Source organism: Emydura macquarii, unplaced genomic scaffold, assembly GCF_026122565.2.
Source record: "Emydura macquarii macquarii isolate MOO-44397 ecotype Brisbane River unplaced genomic scaffold, CSIRO-AGI_Emac_v2 contig_1644, whole genome shotgun sequence".
In the NCBI taxonomy this organism is placed as follows: Eukaryota; Metazoa; Chordata; order Testudines; family Chelidae; genus Emydura; species Emydura macquarii.
Genome location: NW_027131781.1, coordinates 16,099,264 through 16,121,343, shown reverse-complemented (window position 1 = coordinate 16,121,343; position 22,080 = coordinate 16,099,264). Strand labels below are relative to the sequence as shown.

The following is a 22,080-nucleotide window of genomic DNA, read 5'->3' as shown; positions in this document are numbered from 1 at the left end:
ACTTTTCTTTACGTATATTTGAAAACACTGTATTCTCACTATGAACATTTAACTGTTTAAATCCTCTTCCCATGACATTCTGCATAAACTTAAAAATAGAACTATGCTGATAAATATCTGCATATTGTGATTTTCACTCTGTGCTAAGGCCATTAAAGAGTTCTGAATAAAATGTGCGATATGTTTACAAATGGACTTGAATCTCTGTCCATTTTTAATACTTTATAATAACCTTGTATAGGAATTTTAGTTCAGAAGAAATGTTCTTTGATCAGTCGTGCTTATGTTTCTTTGCTTAGTTAATGCTGTGCCTATTTAGGATATTATTCAGGATGATAGACAAAGCATGGCAATTAAACTTTATATAGGAAAATCCAGCAGTGGAAAATGACAGTTTTTTATAGGAACCACATCATTTTGGGTATGTCTGCACTGTGGAGTGAAGTTAATTTATTTTAAATTGACTTTCACCTGCCGAATTTTAGAAGTCGGAGGAGTGTGATCACACCACACTCATTGTGTTGGGGAATTGTGTCCCCACTAACCATGCTTGGGTCGACAAGCAAAGCAGTGCACCGTGGGTAGCTATCCCACAGTGCAACTAGCTGCGGAGGCTTTTGGGAAGGTTGTCATCCTCCCATGATGCAACGTATTCCCCCCCGTCCCCGCTTGCCCCAGTCCAACACAAACAGACGATCTCCTTTTCACACCATTTTTTCAAACCCTTTCTGCCACACGCATGCCATTGCCTGAGAGGAATGGAGCCCGTTCAGTTCTGCACTGTTATGCACTTGACAATACATCACATAAGCAGTGATGGAAATTGTTTAATGAATTGAGATTACTACTTAATTCTTGAGGTGGAATACTGAATTTGTAGTGCCCATCATCTCTGTAATCTGATGACCTCTCATAAACTAAGCATTGTTGACCTTAGGCAGTACTTTTGGAAGACCTCCAAAGATAACCAGATGCTTGAGGGAGTAGTGTTAGTTACCTAATACATTTCATTCTTCTCTTGGAATCTGTAATAAAGTTCTGCTCCAGTATGGTGCTAATGAAGGTGTAATCTTGCTCTGAGGTCAAACCAATTTTTTTGTGTATATATCCAGTTGAGTTGAGATATAAGCAAAAATATTTAAAATATAGCTGAAGTTGTGAGTATCTGTTAAAGTGTATGTTTGGTTGCGAAGACAACTGTCATCAGGGGGACAACAAAGTGTGAGGTAGCTGTGCTCACCTAAGTTTTGAGAGAGATGATGACTTTTGAGTGGGCCCAGACATGAAGTTCTTTTTGCGTCTTCACCCTTTTCTCTGCTGTCCGTGGACGTCTGAGCAAATGAGCAATACCTCTTTTTGGAAGGAGACGCTCTGAGTCGCTTTAATAAGCCATTGGTCACATACTCCTGGAGAGAAGTGTCTGCAGTTATCAGCTACAGTTGGGCTAGCCTTGTTAACACAGTTGGAAACGGGTACTGCCATCCCAGGATCCATTTGGAGACTGGTAGAACTGTGGGTTTTATCCTGAAAGAGGTAAAGGTAGCAAAATCTGTCATCTGAGGCCCAGGTGCCCTCGAGAGACTAAAGCACTGTAGCGGGTGGTACAATGAGAATAGGGGTGGTTGTAGCCTGGTGAACTGCAGAGTTCCATTCTGGAAGGAGTTCAGGCAGAGACCTATCACTTGGAAACAATGCCCACAGAAAAGATCACAGGTGCAGCTCGCTCAACAATGAGCCATCACAAATAGGAAGCTAATGGAAGGTATTCTGACAGTGAATGTGGTTGGACTGAAAATAAGAGTCCAAAATGTTTCTGTTTATATGGCTCCACATATCTGAATGCCTCATATCACAGGCTTTATTTAAGGCAGATTTGGAAAAGAGCACAGATAATTGTAATAAACGTTTTAAAAGTAAATTTAAAATAAGCCATTGACATGCAGTGAAAACGTCCGAGAAAAATTGTATAATTGTATTTAGAAACAATTCTACCTTTATGACCTTTTGAAAGGAAGTTATGCTGCTAAGGAAAATAGAAATGATAAAAGATCAGGTTCCCTCAGAGCTAGCTAACCTTGTGGTTAAGTTCTTTAAACCTAGCTTTTTTTCTAGTCATTCTGCTTGTGACTTAGTATATTTGTTTTTTGTTTGTAATATAGTTTTTTTAAAGAAAGGGGGACTGTGGACTAATGAGAAGTAGTACCAGAATACTAAAATTCCCTTTGGCTGTTTAAGTGTAATTCCTTTGCTCCGCAAGACATATGAGATGGCAGGTTTTTTGGATAGGGATTAATGTTAGGTGGAAATATCCAGTGAATTGGTATATGAAGGATATGTAAACACAGGAAGTAAAATCCTAGTCCCATTGATGTCAATGGCAAAACTGGCATTGACTTTAGTGGAGCGAGGATTTCACTCAGTGTGTTTAAGAATTTCTTTTTAAGCTGTTCCTTCACTGTTTCCTGTTCAGCTCCTTAAAGTAAATGGTTTCACATGCTATTTAGGGTAGATTTTTACCATCTTAGAGGGCAGGTAAACCAAGCAAATCCTTTTCTCCACTCTGGGTAGCTTCCAGTCTTGGCTTAGATGAATGACCAAAATAGTACAAGTAATCTAAAATGACTGTGTTTACTGATAGTTAGAAAATAATTTTTCTTGCAATTTGTTCAAAGTAGTTTGGTATAAATATTTCTAAACTGCACACTTATTCCATTTTATTCTTGGCTATAACTGTAGCTTATGATCCTAGTTATCATCAAGTAATCATTCACCTAAGCAGTGATAATTCTCAGACCAATTACACATATGATGGGTTTATTTTAACACTACAAGTATCAGCAGAAATGTAGGAAAATAGATTCCTCCTGGATGTATTAAAGGAATGGGATATTTTATTATTGCCATAAAAATTTCTGGAAATACTTCATTAACATACCTTGAAAATTTTTTGGAAATTTAAGATCAGTTTCGCGTGTTTCAACATACTATTGCATTTACTTTGTATTTATTGGAAAATGAATGATCTATTCAAATGTTAATGATTTTAAATGGTATATAGGCCTTTAACTCAAGAAGAAATTGCTCAAAGACGTGAGCTTGCAAGACGAAGACATGCAGAAAAATTGATAGCCAGTCAAATGCAAGAGCTACCAGAACAGGCCCTTTCTGGAAATGAAACTGAACTGACAGTGAAGACTGGTGAGACAAATTAAGTAATTATTAGTAATAAGTAATTATTAGGATAGTATTTTTTCATCCATTTTTCTCATGAGGAAATACTTTGCTTTTATTACATTAGTGTTTAGGGGCCAACTGAGAATGAGACCTCATTATGCTATGCATGTACTGTACAAACATAGAGTACGAAAGAGTGCCTCCCCGAAGAGTTTACAATCTAAATAGACAAGACAGACAAAGGGATCAAACACACAGAGTGATGGTTTGCAGAAACCATATTAGTGCCAGACATTTTTGTTTGGTTATTTAAATGGTCTAAGTGTGGTTTAGTGAAGTGGGATTAGCTAGATGGAAAGACAAGGAAGGTGGGTAAGGGGGATAGGGCAGGGATGAATAGGGAGAGAAGGAAGGAGGGGAGACTGGAGGTCAGGTGGAGAGAGGGTGAAAGAAGGAGAGGAGGGGTTGGAGCAAATAGCCAATCATATTAGTCAATCAGTATTACTATTCTCTTTAACTTGCCTGTGGTTATATGTAAATAATCTGTTGTGTGCATAATTATAGGTAACCTGGACATTTAAATAAGTGAAAAGGTTAATTACTATTGGTAGTAGTGTTACTTATAGACTGTCTCCACCATCCTCCTTCACCTTTTAAAAGCATTTGATTTGTCTATTTAAAAGAACATCTGATAGGTACATTTGACCTGTGATTCTTAGATAATGCTTTACCTGAGGGCTCTTCTACACACACATTGTATGCCTTATCTCCCAGCATAGTTACAGCAGTACAATCCCTGTGGCGTGAACACAGTTATGTCAATATAAAGGTGCTTCATACCTGCAAAGCTGTTCTTGTGTGGGAAGGAAAATAAGCTATGTCAGTGTAAGGCACCTTCATACTAATAAAACCCCGTCCACCATAGTGGTTCTGCTGCTAAAACTGTTTTGGTGCAAAAATCTTGCCCCTAGCCAAAATAGTTATACCAGTACAAAAACTGTGTAGATAAGGCTTGAATCTTGAGTCATTACAGAAGTTCCTTGCTTTCTCCTAATGTTTTTTCACAAGTGATTCAACACTGTGATTCATTGTTTTTTCTCAATGCTACAGAAACTGTTTTTATACTTTGTTATTCTTTAATTTTGATTAGGTGATGAGCAGGAGTTCACTAGTCAAACTGAGAGCATGACCCTAAAAACTGTGAAACAGGAAACAGACAACAAAGAGTCTTTCATTGCTTTTGCTAGAGTGTTTAGTGGCGTGGTGCGAAGAGGGCAAAAGATATTCGTGCTGGGACCAAAATACGATCCTGCTGAATCTTTGAACAAGGTAAGAGGTGATAGAAAAATATTAAAATAGTTTGGGATTGTTTCACAACATTGATAACTTAAACAGCTTTTCAGATGCTGTTCATCAATTAAAATTTTGGATAACTTTTTCAGAAATATCTAAGTGATTTAGGAAACTAATTACCAAAATTTTACTTAGACTTTTTTATTAGAAAAAAATCAAGTATTGTGTGCCTAATCATAGATTGTAAAATGAGCGGTTTCAGATTTGCTCTCAGTTCAGTTTCAGTGGAAATTTAATAAAGTAAGTATTGGTGGTTTTGTATGTCCTGTATCCTGTTTTTAAGAGTGCATATAAAATCTGTGTATCGTGTGTGTTAGTTACATTAACTATTTTTCATGTAACTTGTAATACCCCATGTGATTATTTTAGTCAATTGGCTTGTATCTAAATATTGTTGTATGTTGTCTAGCTGCCACCTTATTGCTATCACTTATGTTTTGGAGGCTTTTAAATCAGGATTTTTTAACTTTAACTTTTTAACTTTTTTAACTTTTTAACTTTTTAACTTTAATGGGTATGTGATTGGGTCCTTGTTCTTAAATGGGAGACACAGCCTATGCTCTAGGGTAGGGCTTATGTAGTTATTCCACAAAGAGCAACAGCTGTGTGATTTTTTTTTTTTTTTTGAGCTGATCAATTCATAATGGATCTTACTGGAAGAAGTCCGATGATAAACTTTAGTTTGATGACTATAACAGTTCACTTTTTCCAAATGTTAGAACTGAGCCAATGGGGTACCTTAAAGATGACCTGCAAATGATTTAAAAGAATTTGGGCTTGTGTCCTTTTTAGTTGCTTCATAATGATAAAGAAGGCCTGAAAGTTTTCATGTAAAGTTTTCATTTTCTGTGTTTTTTTACCTTTAGGATTATCAGACAATTCAGTTCTCTTCATGTCTAGTTTTGCTCTGACTAAGAATTCCTTTCCTTCTCAATTATTCAACTTCCATTCTTTTGACTCTGGTGAGGTCATCAGTTCACCAATTCTGCAGTCATTTCAGAGTCTTCCAAGCTAGACAGAACCTGAATTTCTAATATAATATATAATCAGAAAGAAAAAAATTGTGTGTGGAAGGTGAATATTCTGACCTTTCTCTGCTTCTTTATAAAGACAGAGCTGAAGTCCAATTTTTTTTTTTTTGGCAGGTCACCTTTATGAGGAGGAAGGGACAGATAACTAACTTAAACTTAATGCATATAAAGTATCTTGGTTTAATTTGAAGGGTGTTCAGTTGCATATAGTTCTATGCTTTCTGATAAATGCATAAATTCAATACATTTTAGTTGAATTTAATTTGAATTTTGGAAAGGTAAAAATAGAATTTGATGTAGATGTGATCATACAGAATACACACAGGCACTATCTGAACACACACTTGCACATACACAGAATTAACTTAAAATATCTTTTTCTTTTTTTACAGTTAGCTTCAGTAAATTGCTAGAACCAATATATTGGTGTGCAAATTCATATTTTATAATTGGATTGTGACACACAGGCACAGACAGAAGAACTGGCCTAAGTTTTGAATAAAGAATAAATAAATAAAAAATACTCTGTAATAGCCAGCATCTGTTGGGGGATATTTTTGATGCTGTAGCAGGAGATTTTAAGTGAGTGCTTATACTAAGTAGGTATTATGAAGGTTACTGTGATGTTTCTAAATTCCTCTTTCTGTTAAATTATGCTAAATTGTTTTTATTGTTGCTTTTTCAGAAACATCTATAGTATCTTTTCAGAGGATCACATTATCCTCAATTTTGGCCAAACATCTGGAATTTAGTTGTTTTAGTTGTTTACCTGTATTTGGTCAGTTACATTTTTTTCTTGAATCTCACTCTTTCATCCTATGTTTCTGTCCCCTATTGTGAAAGTAAACATGTAATTAACATAATTATTACCTTTGTGTGTGCATATAAACATTTCTTCAATCTTCTATGTAACTTCATATTCCCTTCCTGAAGATGGTGACAGTACTAAAACCTATTTGCAGATGTCATCCCCCTTCATATGACAGCTTGCAGAAAGCAGTTGTCTCAACTTGTAGTGAGTGGAGAACACAGTATCATGATCAGCTGATACAGAAGACCAAAGAAATAAGAATTTTTCCCTGTTCTGTTCCTCCACCTGTCACAACCTTTTTGGGTTTGGTACCCCATGATATGCTCAGTCTGAGTGACTGAGCTGCTTTTGAGGGAAGTGTCAATGGTTTTCAGGTCGTCAGTGCTGTGATGCAGATGCTCATAAGTGTAGTGGTACAGATGCTCATTGGGAGGAAACTAGATGAGTCTCCCACACTTGCATTCTTTCTTTCATTCCTTCTAGCTCTCGACCTTTCAAAGCCAAGCTGTGCTTCATTTCCTCTCACCCTCCACCCTGTTTGCTCATTAGCACTTCCCCATCTCCTAGCAGGGAGCATGCTGACATGTTCCTTAGAAAGCATTCAGAGAGGCTTTGAAACTCTGGAAGAGAGCCCAGTTGATTTGTGAAGAGTTTTGTTTCTAATAGATGTCTGCTCAGCTAGACAAGTTAGTGAACTTTATTTCCTGTGCTTCAACCATATTTTTTACTGGGATTTTTCCACATTCTGACCAAAAGTCAATTCCTTGTATTTCAGGCATGACAAGGCCTTTTACCCTATTTTGTCTTGATCTGAGTAACACTTAGGAAGGCAGATTGCATTGGTCAGACGTTACTAGAGCACAGTTAATCTCAGGAAGGTTCAAGACTGTAAATGTCAGAAAGTATATTCATTCTGCACAAGGACTCTGCCAAGTCCATTTTATGTAATTGGATAAAACAGTTCCTCTGAGAGGCTTACTGAATTAGTGGAAAGGACATGCTAAAATCTTTGAGATCAGTCTACTAGATCAATGTTATTTTCTAGAACAAAGAAAGTGGACACATCTCTTTTGATATTTAATATAACTTCTTGGGCTTCACTTCATGCTTTAATGCATTATAGAATTAGGCCTGAATTTTCAAAAGTGGCAGCTAATTTTGGTTGTCCAACTCTAGACAGCTATGGCCTAATTTGCAGAAGTGCTGAGCTTTTGAAACTCATACTGACTTTAATTAAAGTTGGAATTGGTAGTGCTCTGCACTTACAAAAAATAGGTTTTACTGTCTGAAATTAGACATCCAAAATCAGAGGTCACTTGAAAATTTGGCCTCTGTGGACATGGCATTCAGATGGAACATCTTGCAATGCATTGTTAACATTAGTCCTTCCCTTCTATTTCATAAATACTGTCTGGACTGACACAGAAGATTGAAGAGAAAAAGTGAAACTTTTCCTGTCTGGTAACTTTCTTCTTCAAGATCTTCTGTTCCAGTCCAGACTCCATCACTCTCAGACCTCTATTTACTTATATTCTAATATCTTGTTTGAAGGCACATGTTTCAAGTATGTTGCTGTAAAGGTGGGTTTTTTTTTGTTTTGTTTTTTTTTACTGTTTTTGAGGTTTCCGCTGACTGTGTTGAGCCAACAACCTTGTTACAGATATGCAGGATTAGCATTGACAAAATAGTTTGAATACTGTCTCTACTGCTAACTAGGAGAACCCCAATATCTAGACGATTAGAAGATCTCAAGAAAATGATCAGGAAGGAAGTTTTTTCCTTTGGGGGGAAATGATAGTTAATGAATTGTTAAATTTTGGCTTTCGGTATTTTGGGACTGTGTACATAAAAGCTAATTTATTACTTATGAAAATATTTGCTTTACACTTAAAATAAAAAATTATCTGAGATAAATATGCCCTGTAAAAATTAACAATAGTAACAAATTACATTATACTCTTGCTAATGTCTTTTTAACAGTAATTTTTCATGATTTCTGTGTATGAATCCTGTTTCCCCACAAGTTTGATTTAGAAATGAGTGTAAATAAAATTATTTTGTCAGAATTTCTTCTGACAGCTACCTTTGTTAAACTAATAATGCTTTAGGTATGCATTTTTTCAGTTCTGGAGTTTGAGTCATTTCAGAAACAAATTAATAGAGATAAATATCTAACACTGATTATTTTTCTCTGTGCCTAGTTACCTTCAGGTTGTTCTGCTGCAGATGATATACCATCAATACCTCACATGGCTTGCTGTATATTAGAGAATCTCTATTTGCTGATGGGAAGAGAACTGGAGGATCTAGAAGAAGTGCCTTCAGGCAATGTTCTAGGTAGGACTGTGTTAATGGTTTGGTTCTTAGAGCCTTGAGTCTTGGGGTCATTCAATGTATAAAAGATGTGGAAATCCTTCAAATGTGATTAAAGTCCATAAGAAATAAATATCAGTTTAAACCTTTGAACTTCATGACTTAAGTGAATTGAAGATCAAAAAGGACTAGGCCATTTTAACTGGAATATTTGTGAGCCTTGAATTCGGAAGAGGGAAAATACATGGGTGGGAGAATCAGGGATTTAAAGTTAAACAGGTCTGAGTCCCTGTTTATATTCAGTCCTGGATCACTGCTAGGAAAGCGTCACTAGCAGGAGGGACTAATGGCAATTTTGGGGTCCAGTGTTTTGTGAACTGCCAGGATTAGAAATGCTTTACCAACAGTGGAAAATTTGTAATCCCATTTTTTTTGTGGTGTGGATAAATTTTATTTTTATTAGCTATTTGTGTTGTGGTTTGGTAACATCAAGAGACCCTTGACTTTTTTGAGGGACTAGGAGAGTAGGTAATCAAAATGGTATTTGTAAATAATTGTGATTTTAAGGTTGCTTGTCTCTTAACTTTCCAAGACCAGAAATACTTTAGAGCAGTACAGATTCTTTCACAAGCAATAAACTTTTCCAAATCTTCACTTCAGACCAGTGATTGCTAAGAAATATACTTATGCCTATGACAAGTTCTCACACTTTCTTTCCCCACACACTTACTTCTTTGGACGATAAATAAATTGCCCTAATCCTCTTGTTTTGCTTTATACTGAACATTGAATACTGAATGTTTTGCTTTGGAGCTTCACTTACTGACCATTTCCTGCTACTTATTTCTTTTATTAATTATCTTTTTATCACAAAAATAGCTTTAATAGTTCAGCAGATATCAACTTAAAAATGACCCATGCCTTAATTTGACATTGTATTTATAAAAACAGCAAGAGTTCTGTGGCACCTTAAAGACTAACAAATGTATTTGGGCATAAGCTTTCGTGGACAGAAACCCACTTCATCGGATGCATGAAGTGGAAACTTCAGTTTGGTAGGTACAAATGCAAGGATGGGTGAATTACATCACAGTGAAGAGGGCGAGTGTTAATGAGGTTAGTACAATCAGGGTGAATGAGACCGTTCACAACAGTTGATGAAAAGGTGTGAATGTCAAAAGAGGGAACATTATTTTTTGTAGTGGGCTAGCCACTCCCAGTCTCTCTTCAGACCAAGTCTGATAGTGTCAAGTTTGCATATGAGTTCCAGCTCTTCAGTTTCATGCTGGAGTTTATTTTTAAAGTTTTTTTTGTTGAATTATGACAACTTTCATGTCTGCTACTGAGTGTCTAGGGAGATTAAAGTGCTGTCCTACTGGTTTTTGAATGTTACTATTCCTGATGTCTGATTTGTGTCCATTTATTCTTTTGCGTAGAGACAGTCCGGTTTGGCTAATGTACATGGCAGAGGGGCATTGTTGGCACGTTATAGCGTATATCACATTAGTAGATGTGCAGGTGAATGAGCTCCTGATGGTGTGACTGATGTGGTTAGGACCTGTGATGGTGTTACTTGAATAGATATGTGGGCAGAGTTGGCAACGGGGTTTGTTGCAAGGATAAGTTCCTGGGTTAGTATTTCAATTGTATGGTGTACAGTTGCTTGTGAGTATTTGCTTCAGGTTGGGGGCTGTCTATAAGTGAGGACTGGCCTGCCTCCCAGGGTTTGTGAGAGAGAGGGATCGTCTTCTAGGATAGGTTGTAGATCCTTGATGATGTGTTGGAGAGGTTTTATCTGGGGGCTGTAAGTGATGGCCAGTGGCGTTCTTTTGTTTTCCTTGTTGGGTCTGTCCTGTAGTAGGTGACTTCTGGGTACCCATCTGGCTCTGTCAATCTGTTTCTTTACCTCCCTAGGTGAGTACTGTAGTTTTAAGAATGCTTGATAGAGATCCTGTAAGTGTTTGTCTCTGTCTAAGGGATTGGAGCAAATGCAGTTGTATCTTAGGCCTTGGCTGTAGACAATGGATTGTGTGGTGTGTCCTGGGTGGGAGCAGGAGGCATGTAGGTACGTATAGTGGTTGGTGGGTTTTCGGTATAAGGTGGTGTTATGTGGCCATCACTTATTGTATTTATAGTTTTCTTCAAAATATGCATGTATTATAATAAAATTTAGGTTTTTAATCTATAAATTGATTAATCTGAAATGTAAAAATAGGTTGCATATTGTGAATATAATAGTAATTTGGTATGGTCTTTTATCTGTATATATTACTAAAGGGCTGTATTTTTAGAACAAAGTTGTCAATTTTCATGTAAGAGCACTTGCATGTTTAAACTGTTATGTTCAACTAACTTTTCATTACTTTGTAGCTCTTGTGTTAACCAGCTTCAGTAAAATATCAAAAGTCATATTGTAATAGATGGCTTAAAGAAAAATAGAAACCACTTTATAAAAAATACCTCTATGATACTTAAGAGTGTGGTTTATAAATTCCAGATTGTAAAATTCTGTCAGAAAAACAATACATAATATGGCTATCTTGAGCAATTCATGATTATTTGTTGACTGTATTTTGTATGAAAAGTACAAGGTTCACTTTGTGTGACTCATGAAGCCCAGTAAATATAGCACTTCTCACATTAGACTTCAGCTACAGAAAGTAGGAGGTCTTGAACTGATTTAGGAAAAAAACAGCTCATGGTCTAGAAGTGAAACTGGTGATAATCTAGCATTTAACACCAGCCAGTGTTAATCTGACTATGGATGAAAGTGGTGAAATTAGAAGTGGCTAATGATCTCTTAATATACATCAGCTTTTTTGTGAAAGCGCACATGTATTTCTAAAAATAGATGTTTGCTAGCTCCTCATAAAATCTGCAGGAAATTAAGTTTTCAAATCTTTAGACTTATCATGGAAATTTAAATCCATTCCAGATGTTTTTGTCATTCTCCTTTAAAGTGCTGCAGAAACATCCTCAGACACAATATGATATTAATCATTTGTCAGTGTTGAGAAATTAATGAATACCAATAAACTGCATTTTTGTCCGTACTTGTCATGATTATGTATTTTGAGAACCATTTAGTGTAGTGATAGTAAGTAATTTTTCTGTGTTGTGTAGATACTTAGTCATATAGTAATGTAAGAGTCCTCTGAAAGGATGGTGTGTTAACTGTTTCAACCGAGGGTGTATTTCAAGGAATAAATGTGTCCGAAGTCTAAAAACCTTGTTTCATGTAAGGCAGTGATGCTCTTACCATCCTTATTGGAACATTTCCGAAGTATTGGATTTCTCTATTAAATGATAACTGAAATCCGTCATTTGTAGAAGACATTAGCTAATACTGTTTAATATGTTTTTGTCCTTTGCTGAAACATGGAAATTGAATTAATTTTTTGCCTTTATTCCATTCAAATGGACATTATAGTTATGGATAACACTTCATGGTATATGACACACATGCCTTCTTACCAAGACCTGCACAATACCCCAGGGATATATATTTAAGAACAGCAATTTTTAATGTATTCGTGTAAATTATTAAAACTACATGAATCCAGTGCATTTGAATAAAGCATAATCACCAAAATGAGTACATAGTAGCTTATATTATGTACGATATTTTACTTCATGCGTCCCCAAAACTCTGACTCTTTTGAGGTGGAAACAAAGGGAAGACCAGTTTGAACGGCCTGTTCTTAAGATTGCTACTGGGAACAAAGACTCAGAGGGGACAGAGAGCAAAAATGGAGCTCTGAGAATCACGGCAAGGTGAAGCCATGGTTTCCGTCAATATAAATTCAGTCATAAACTCATGTTAAACTAAAGACTTCCAGATGTTGTTTACCGGTGACTTTTAAATGCTACCCAGTTTTGAAAAGGAAAAAAGCACACAAAACATCTGTACATATTGGGTCAGGTGCGAGAAGAAATAACTCATGCTCCAAGTTTTTTTACTGTAATTTGTTCCTTTTTAAAAATTAAAGAAAAGTTAATATATACTGGCTCAAGATTGGGTTCCATTAATCTAGGCGTTTAACCATGCTAATCACTTAATATCACATTCTAATCGCTTGTATGTGTCTAGACCCTCAGCAGCTGGTGAATGTAAGTTTATCTGCAAGCGTCTCATGTTGAAGCTCTGAACTAGATCTTAAAGTAGTTTGAATGAGCTAGGTTGCCTTTTTTTGGTTAAAAATAAGTGGATAAATATACACTCGGTATATTTTGGTATTTCAAAGAGGAAACAGAATGATTATGAAATATTTAAAAGAACAAAACCAGTTCTTTCAGTGTTGATCTGACCGCTAAAAATACATTTGATTATAATTATCATTGCTATTTACCTCTTTGCAGTAGGCACCCTTAGAAAGTCTTGCTGGTCTGAAAGTCTGCTGTTTCCAGAATATTCCCAATTTAAAAAAAGGGGGGGGAGAAGGAGGGAGGAATATTCCTGGAACCAAAAGAATCTTTCAGAATCTTTATTAAGTTCATCCATTGTATGAGCATCTGGATATGCTGTTTTTTAATTGAGCTAACGTATAGATCCTCGCAGAAATGTGAAACATCCCAAATAATGGCACAAGCTTTGTCTGGATTTTACGTGCAAAATTATTCTTTAGTGGCATAAGATCAGAATTGGCACTAAAGCAAATAAGGCTGTTAGCCAAAATATATGTAGTATTTCACCCTTTTAACGCACTTACATCTGATCTCTGGGTATATTGACAAATGGGTTTGAATTAATACTTATGTATAACATGCAAACTGAAGCATCATTAATAATCTGATGTCATTTTAAGCATTTTCAAAAGAGTTAAAAGCCCTACCCGTCTTCTAGTTCATCTGTTTCTTTTCCCTTCCCATAAAAGTACATTGTTAATTTATGTAGCTTCAACAAACACCTTTTCTGACTTCTCAATGAGAGAATGCAATATCTTCCATATAAAAGGGAATTTGTAATAATTGCTATTGCCAGGCTTTTATGACTGCAGTTAGTAACAATGATTTCTGTTTCAAAGCCAATTTATCTTTCAGCATCAAAGGATGCATAAGTGCTTTCTCTCCAGCCATATAAGGAAATTACTTGTAAATTATCTAGTAAATTAAGGAAGCCAGAGTTTTACCCTTTGTAATTAAATTATTGCCATATGGAATATGCAGTTAATCATGGCTGCCTGTGTTGCTCTGTCTAAAATTTACTGTATAGTTTTTCTGTTATAGGTTGTATATAATCGAATTCTAACAAGTCAGTCTCTGCCAGGTCCTAATGAGCAGCCTTGCGTTACCTTTTGGTTTCTAATCAGATGTAATGGCCAAGGAAATAGTTTGATGTGAAAGCTATATAAATGAAGATGGGGAAAGTGTTCACGTAGTGATCATTGCATTCAACTAACTTTTCCTTGACAAATTAATCTTTTTATAAGTGTTTAAGAAACAGAGAAATTTGGGATTGATGTCTGTAATGTGCAAAACTTCTCTCTAGAACTGCATAGAAGGATGCTAACAAAACAAACTTGTCTTGAAATAACAATAAGGTTATTGTTAACACAGATAAAAAAAAATCAAGACAATTCAGAGTTAGGATTGAAACGCAATTCTCAGTCCTTCACTATTATCCATAATTGTTGTAGGGAGTTTCAAGAAGTGGGCAAGTTTCAAGAGGTGGGCAACTTACTTATTTCCGCATGCTATTAAATAGAAGTAAAGGGTGTATAGAGTGAGATTCCACTTTGCTTTTGTTAATTTGTATTGCAACCTTACTGTCGAGAATGTTCTTGTGTATATTTACCATTCTTCATAGACCCTTTCTTACAAACTCTTAAACAGCAGGCCTATTTCCATGCACAATCTATAACAACGGAAGCAAAATACCATTTCTGTCAGTGTACCTACCTGCAATTTGGAATTTCAGTTTTCCAAATTCTATTGGAAGAGTTATCAATTTCTTTGTAGTTTCTGGTTAAGAAGTTAGTTTACCTTACACTAAAAGTAAATAAAAATGTTCCTGAGGCCCCTTGGATAAGAGTATGGTCCTTTAGAGCTACTTGTTTGTCAGGAGCTCTGCTTTCTTATATGGAATGCTCTTTTTCTGGTGACAAAAACATATGGCTTGTAGACTCTCTGGGCTTGTCTACACAGTGTGTTACTGCACACCAGCTGGGATTTAAATTCTTGTGTGTGCCAGTGTGTTGAACACTAATGGGCCATGTGGACCCTGCTGGCATACGCTAAAAGTTCCCTAATGATTGCTTGTTTCAAATAGGGCTACATCAATGCATATTAAGGAACTTTGTACGCCGACAGGATCCATGCAGCCAGTTCGTATGTGATATGCTGCTGTGCACTAGAATTTGCACCCCAGCTGGTGTGCACTAACATACTATGTAGACAAACCCAGAGATGTACATGCACTAATGATAGATTTACTCTGTGTTAGGTTTACAACAAAAAATATGCATGTGTGCAAAATTTCTTTTCTCAATAGATTGAGTGTTACTGTAATCAGTTAATTATTTTTCAGCTTTCTTCTTTGCATTGAATGGACAAAGTACTTGGAAAAATGAACCTAGGCAGGAGCTGTCACTGTATTAGAATATACATGTTTTCAGGGATATTGTAGCAAGCGTGCATTTAGTTGAGACTTTTGGCTGAAAAAATCTGAGCCATTGAACTAAAGTAGGAAAAATTCTTTAAGGTGGGCTGAGAAAAAGCCTTGACCAGAATCCTAAGGTGCTGAAAAATATCTAAAAACATATGATAAATTCTTAAAGTATTTGTCTTATGAGCAAGAGGTAGAGTGATGTGGATTTTAAATCAGACTTATAAATCGTTAAGGTCTTATTCAGTAAAAGATGTTTTAAGATACTATAGCCTTTTTTGTTATAGCCACTTTTTCACAGATATTTCTTGCTTACCTCTCTTCTTTAGATTCTATTTTTAAAGAACAAGGCAGTTTTTGTATGTATGTCTGTATGTCCTATGCTTATCATTGTAGTATGTGTTTTTCACTTCCCAGAAATTTCTTCTGAAGGTTAATTCTTATTTCCACATAACAAATCTTTTGATTTGCCTACTTAGTGCTCTGAGCCTTTTTCTTAAGAAAAAGCTGCCCATGTCTCTTGTACATAAGGCATGCCCTAAAGTTTTATCTGACCGACAAATAGTATTCGGGAGTTAAAACATTATTTTATATTTTGATTGTTGCAGCAACAGGTGCCTTCAAAATGACTGTAAGTAGATAAGATTGTATTTTAGCCACATGACCTCGCCAAACAGCCCCATCCTAAATGTGTTAAATATCACTTGGGCAGGAGCATGGTAACTTTTTGATGTGAGGTACCAGTCATTCAAATCTACTTAGTGGCCCTTTGTCTTCTGGATGTGGATTTAACCAGCTTTACAAGTTGGACCTGTCAGCTTCCAAGAACTTAATTTAGCTGAAAAATGTTTCAAGTAGTAAGTTAAAGTCTGTCCACCATCTTTGGTACACTGCTTGCTACATCGCTTGGCATTCCCCACTCTCTTTGATAGAATGGGAGAGCCATAAAAAAAACGGGAAAACTTTTTACTGGTAACTCTGTTAGTTAAAGTTGTTTTTCTCATGCTGCATTCTTCCCTTCGCCTTTAAGACATGCTGCTTATTGAAAGAGAGATAATGGACTTGTTTCTTACTTTAGAACTTCTTTGACAGGAAGTGGGTCAGCTGATACTTATCCTTGATAGATATTTTCCTTCCTGGTAGGTGAAGTAATTACCATTGTCAGTCTTCTCTGTCTCTTCTGGATGGGAGAAGAGAAACCTGTGACAAACAATTAATGATAAGCAAGTTTCTCTTCTGGGTTTTTGTGCTTGCAGAGTTACAGATAGGAGTGGAGTCTGTTTATGCATAATTGTTTTGAATAGTTCATTTCTGCATCATCTTAGTAGGCTTTTGTTTAAAAGTATTTAAACATTTTTGTTTTTAAAAAAAGACTATAAGGCAAACTTTTGAAAAATGCTTAAGTTTTACGGGTTGTGGAATTAGTGAATACTTAACATTTCCCTAAATTTTGCAAATGAAATTGTCTTTTGTCTGGAAAGCGGATGTGCATATTCACCCAATGAGAAGGAGATTGAGGCCTCCTTTGGTTTTATCCTTATTTATCTCCTCAGGCCCTCAAAATTGACTGCCCTTCTGGCAATCCTATAAAACTTATACTTTTTTTCATATTCATCTCAAGTAAGATTTTTTCCCTTTAATTTTTAAATTAATGTTTATTCACTCTTTCTCAGTCTTCCAGTGGGGATGCCTGGCTGCCTTATAACATAACTAGAAAGGTTTAGGTAACTAACACACACATAGCTGCAGCTGTCTTCCTCACAGCCCCATCAAAACTATTGTAAACACTTGAGCCCAAATGGTCCATGATAGTTGTACATAATTTTTTTTTCGTTGGGCCAGTACTGATTCACACTTTTGATAAAGACTTCCATTAATTTCCGTGTGTTTATTTCTCATAGGCAAAAGAGGAGGTTAGTTTTGTGGTTAAAAGCACTGTACAGGAACTCAGGAGATTTGAGTACAGTTCCTGGTTCTGCCACAGACTGTGTAAGTTTAGGCAGATCACATACTCTTTCTGTGCATGAGTTCCCAATATGTAAAATGAAGCTAATAATGCTACTTTTCCATTGTGTTGTAGGGATACGTTCATGAAAGTATATGAGGGGTTGAGTTACCATGGTGATGAATGCCATAGAGAAGACTACCAATAAATTAAATTAAATTTAAATTTAAATATAAATAAAAACATAAGGAAAAAAACATTAGTCAGGTCTATTTGATTTTTGTACTTACCAAAGGTAAATGTGCATTTTAGAGAATTTTAGAATTTTTATATCACTTTATAGACATGTGGCTAGAGTGAAGGAATTGGCTCAGCCTCCAAAAACAAACTAAGAGCTTATTGAATCCATAGCACTATCAATAGCTGTGTCATAGTAGTTGGGATAATAGTCATAGTGGTTGGGATTTGCAAAGGACCTAAGGGAGTTAAGCACCTAAATCTGAGATTTGAGTCCCATTTCCCTTAGGCTCCTATGTAAATCCCCACCAGAAAGATCTGTTTTCCCCAAATATTGAGGGAGCTCTGGCAATGATTTAAAAAAAAAAATTAGCCCTCCCATATCTTGAACCCCAAAATTCTGGATTGCAGAAGGTGAAGTGAATGGGAAGGGCAGGCTCCAAAGATCAGCTTTTTCTACTTGATAAAAATGTAATTATATTCTGAAAAGTGACTATGAAAATAGCATCTTAGGGCTTCCTGTTTGAAGCACCAGTTCAATTACACCTTTATTTATTTTACAAATAAAATGTTTTCTTTCAAACTGCCAGTCCCACTGTCTCTGTGTGGAAAGTGAAAGTCCAAATATTCAGAAAATTTAGGTATGCTATTGTGTGCCTAATGTTTGCAGATGTGCCTAATGTACAGATCGCTAAATGAGCACAAAATTGGATAATTAGCTGCACTTGCATATATAATGCGTGCAGTCCCAGTAACTGAATGCATAAATTAAACATGTGTCCTGATACTTACACCCTTAAATATTGCTCTTTTAAATATTTGCAGGTAATATTTTAGATCTGTATGCCTAATTCATCCTCAGCTGACTTTCTGCAGATATAATTTTGTGTTCCTGGATAGTATAGTATAGGATGGAAGTGCTGAGGTATCTTTAACTATATTTTCACAAATGGTGGTAATATATAGATAATGCAAAAGAAAAAAGGGTGTTTGAGGATCCTAGAACACGGAGCCTGTTTTCTTAAAAATCTAGGTGGAAAAACTGTAATTTCTACCAAATACAATACTTCAGAATAGAATTATGTAAAATTCAAGGACACCAGCATTTCATCTTGATTAGTTTCATATTAAAACAACTGGAGAGCAGAAAACAGGACACTGTAATCAAATATTCACTATCACAGTGACTTGCATCGGTACTATTACACTGGCAACATCTGGTTGCATGAATTTAGTGAATTCGTTTAGTCCTTGTATTTTAAAATTCCTCCTGTCCTGTAGGGGATTTCCTTCCTTGAAAGATGAATTCCATTCAGAAAAGTGACTTCTTGTTTAAAAACACATTGCCTTCTTGGAGGACTGAAAGAATTTTAAGGGACATATAACGAATGTAGGACTTACAATTTTTGCAGTGAAAGGCCCCAGTTCAGCAAAACACTTAAGCATCTGGGTGGGAAAGGGTCTAGTATTGTCATTCTGGTTTTGGTGAAAAAGTTTAAGCAAAGAAGGCTTTGCAGCTAAGCTGGTCAGGAATGTTTTGACAAAACTTTTTTATCCAAAAATGCCAGTTTGTTGAAACTGAAACTTCTTGCAGAAAATTAGTCTCAACTAAGCTTACGTCAGGAAGGTTTCTCAGGTCCAGTATGGAATATAGAAGGAGATTCATAGATTCCCAGGCAAGAAGGGGTCATTAGTCTGACCTTCTGTATAATATAGGTTATAGACCATCCCCAAAAATAATTCCTAGAGCATATCTTTTAGAAAAACATCTAATCTTGATTTTAAAATTGCCAATAATGGAGAATCTGCTGTGCCTCTTGGTAAATTGTTCCAATGGTTAATTACCCTGTTTTAAAAAAAAGAAAAAAAGCTACAACCTATTTCCAGTCTGAATTTGTTTACCTTCAGCTTCCAGCCCTTGGATCATGTCATACCATCCTCTGCTAGATTGAAGAGCCCATTAGCAAATATTTGTTCCCTAGGTAGGTACTTCTAGACTGTAGTCAAGTCATCCCTTAGCCATCTCTTTGTTAAAATGAACAGATAGATTCAAAGAGCTCAAACGATCAGATTTTCTAGTCCTTTAATCATTCTCATGGCTCTTTTCTGAACCCTCTTCAATTTATCAACATTCTTCTTGAATTCTGGATCCCAGAAATGGACAGAGTATTCTAGCAGCAGTTGCACCAATGCCAAATACAGAGGTAAAATAACCTCTCTAGTCCCACTCGAGATATCTCTGTTTATGCATCCAAGGATTGCATTAGCCCTTTTGGCCACAGTGTCACACTGGGAGCTCATGTTCAGCTGATTATCCACCCTCAAATCTTTTTTAGTCACTGCTTCTCAGAACAAAGTCCCCCATTCTGTAAGTATGGCTTACATTTTTTGTTCCTGGATGTATACATTTACGTTTAGCCATATTAAAACACACATTATTTGCTTGTGCCCAGTATACCAAGAGATCCAGATTGCGCTTTCATCGATCTGTCCTCTTCATTATTTACCTTTCCCCTAATTTTTGTGTCATCTGCGAACTTTATCAGTGATGATTTTATATTTTCTTCCAGATCATCGATTGAAATGTTAAATATCATAGCACCAAGAATTGATCCGTTAATTATATATTGTTTTAGTTTTTTAATCAAAATATTGTGCAGTACCAAATCAAACACCTTACAGATGTCTAAGTATATTAATCAACAGTTACCTTTATTAACCAAACTTGTAATCTCATGAAAAAAATTGTTAGTTTGACAGGATCTATTTTCCATAAAGCCATGTTGATTGACATTAATTACATTACCCTCCTTTAATTCTTTATGAATCTAGTCTATCAGTTGCTCCATTTTCTTGCCCAGAATTGATGCCAGACTGACAGGCCTGTAATTACCTGGGTCATCTTGTTTATCTTTTTAAAAATATTTTACAACATTAGCTTTCTTCCAGTCTTCTGGAACTTCCCCCGTGTTGAAGATCAACATTAACAATCTACTGAGGGCCTCAGTCAGCTCTTTTAAAATTCATGGATGCAAATTATCCAAATCTTCTGATTTTAAAATGTCTAACTGCAGTTTAACATCCTCCTGAGATACAAGTGGAATGGAAAGAATGTTATCGTATAATATGACTGTCATCTCTTTTTCCCCCAAACACTGACTCAGAGAGAGAGAAGAAAGGGATCCAACCTAGAATAACCGGTAGCTTGTGCATACTACCTGATTCAGAGCAGGGACTTGAACCTGGGTTTCCCACAACCCAGGTGAGTGCCCAAACCCTAATGCCACATGGTGGTGGTGTCATTTTATGTTGGTGGTGTGCAACACGGTAGCGTTTGGGAACCGCTGCCATAGAGGTATTGCCCCATCTTATATGGAAGTATCAGCTGACTCCACACTATACCTGACCATTATATGGTCCTCCTCTGGCCTGGTAATCAGTATATGAGAGAGGTCCATCACTTGTCAAGAGATCAGCATGTGGGGAGATTAGCTGTGCTATGTGTTTCATTCCAGCTGCAAGAAGCAGCAGATTTGCTGAAAGGTTAATGCAGTGTGAGACACTAGTAAGTTACATTGATAGTGCTACCATAAAATATAGAATGCAGGAAACAGTACAGAATGTTTCTTTTAAATTGCAGGAGGTATGAAATTGGGACTTGGGCATGGCTACTTATGTTTTTGGTTTTTCTCATTCTGATTGTTAGGCTTGGGCTAGTAGGTGTCAGTTAAATTTTTCAAGCCCTTTATGGTTGGCACTTTGTGGAAAATAGTTTATTAGTAGCCATCTCACACCTTCTGAAAACAATATATTGTCAGTCTCAGAGAAATAAAGGAGATCCTTGATTCCTGGACTATATTCCAGTTGCAATACAGGTTTGGGTTAAAACATACACACTTTATGGTTCTACCTCCAGGACAAATGTTGTTAATATTAATGCTAATTTACAGGAGTTGTGGATTATCCCACTGTACCTGCTCATGTCTCCAATAGTCCAATCCCAGTACCAGATCATAATGACATAATTTTCTTACTCCTCTTTTGTTATTTTGCCCATTATTGGGGAAGATGATATAATTATGCTCTTAGAAATCAGAGCTTCAGAAATGCTCTAAAGCTGCTGAGGCCACTGACTAACTGATGTCTGTGGTCTCACCCATTGTTCTTTGGAAATAGGTGGTGGCCATCATGCTCAGGGCTACAGTGACCTTCTCAGTAAAAATAGGGGATGATTTATCTACCTATGTTATGTTCTGTAGTTCATCTTTGAGAACATCACGCTGATTTTGGATGGCATCTTGATAGATTTTGTACTCCTGTATGGTATCCCAGTCTGAGAACCCCAGAAAGTTTTGGCACAGCTGATGGACACTGTTAAAAAGATAAGAGTATTTACTCCTTCTGCTTCAGTTTCCTTAGAATGTAGAGGCATAGTTTATAGGTTGTTCTTGGCCTCTCCCTTTACTCCCATTCCCTATCACAAAGCAGCCCACACCCTGACTCTGTGCGCTGTCTTGCAAATTGTCCAACTATCTATCCCTGTCACTAAGCTTGCCCCCTCCACCTCTTTCTGATCCTGCTTTCGTGTGTGTGTGGCCTTTTTATAGCTGTG

At 36.3% G+C, this 22,080-nt stretch overlaps 1 protein-coding gene across 3 annotated transcripts in view; it reads left to right on the top strand.

The window, feature by feature from the left end:
- The window catches only part of EFL1 (elongation factor like GTPase 1), a 130,941-nt gene that overhangs the window by 32,563 nt on the left and 76,298 nt on the right, over positions 1-22,080 (top strand). For all 3 annotated transcript variants that reach the window (XM_067555723.1, XM_067555721.1, XM_067555722.1), the window contains exons 13-15: positions 3,059-3,198; positions 4,325-4,503; positions 8,571-8,706. In XM_067555723.1, the coding sequence (XP_067411824.1) occupies positions 3,059-3,198; positions 4,325-4,503; positions 8,571-8,706 (455 nt within the window). The remainder of the gene's footprint in view (positions 1-3,058; positions 3,199-4,324; positions 4,504-8,570; positions 8,707-22,080) is intronic.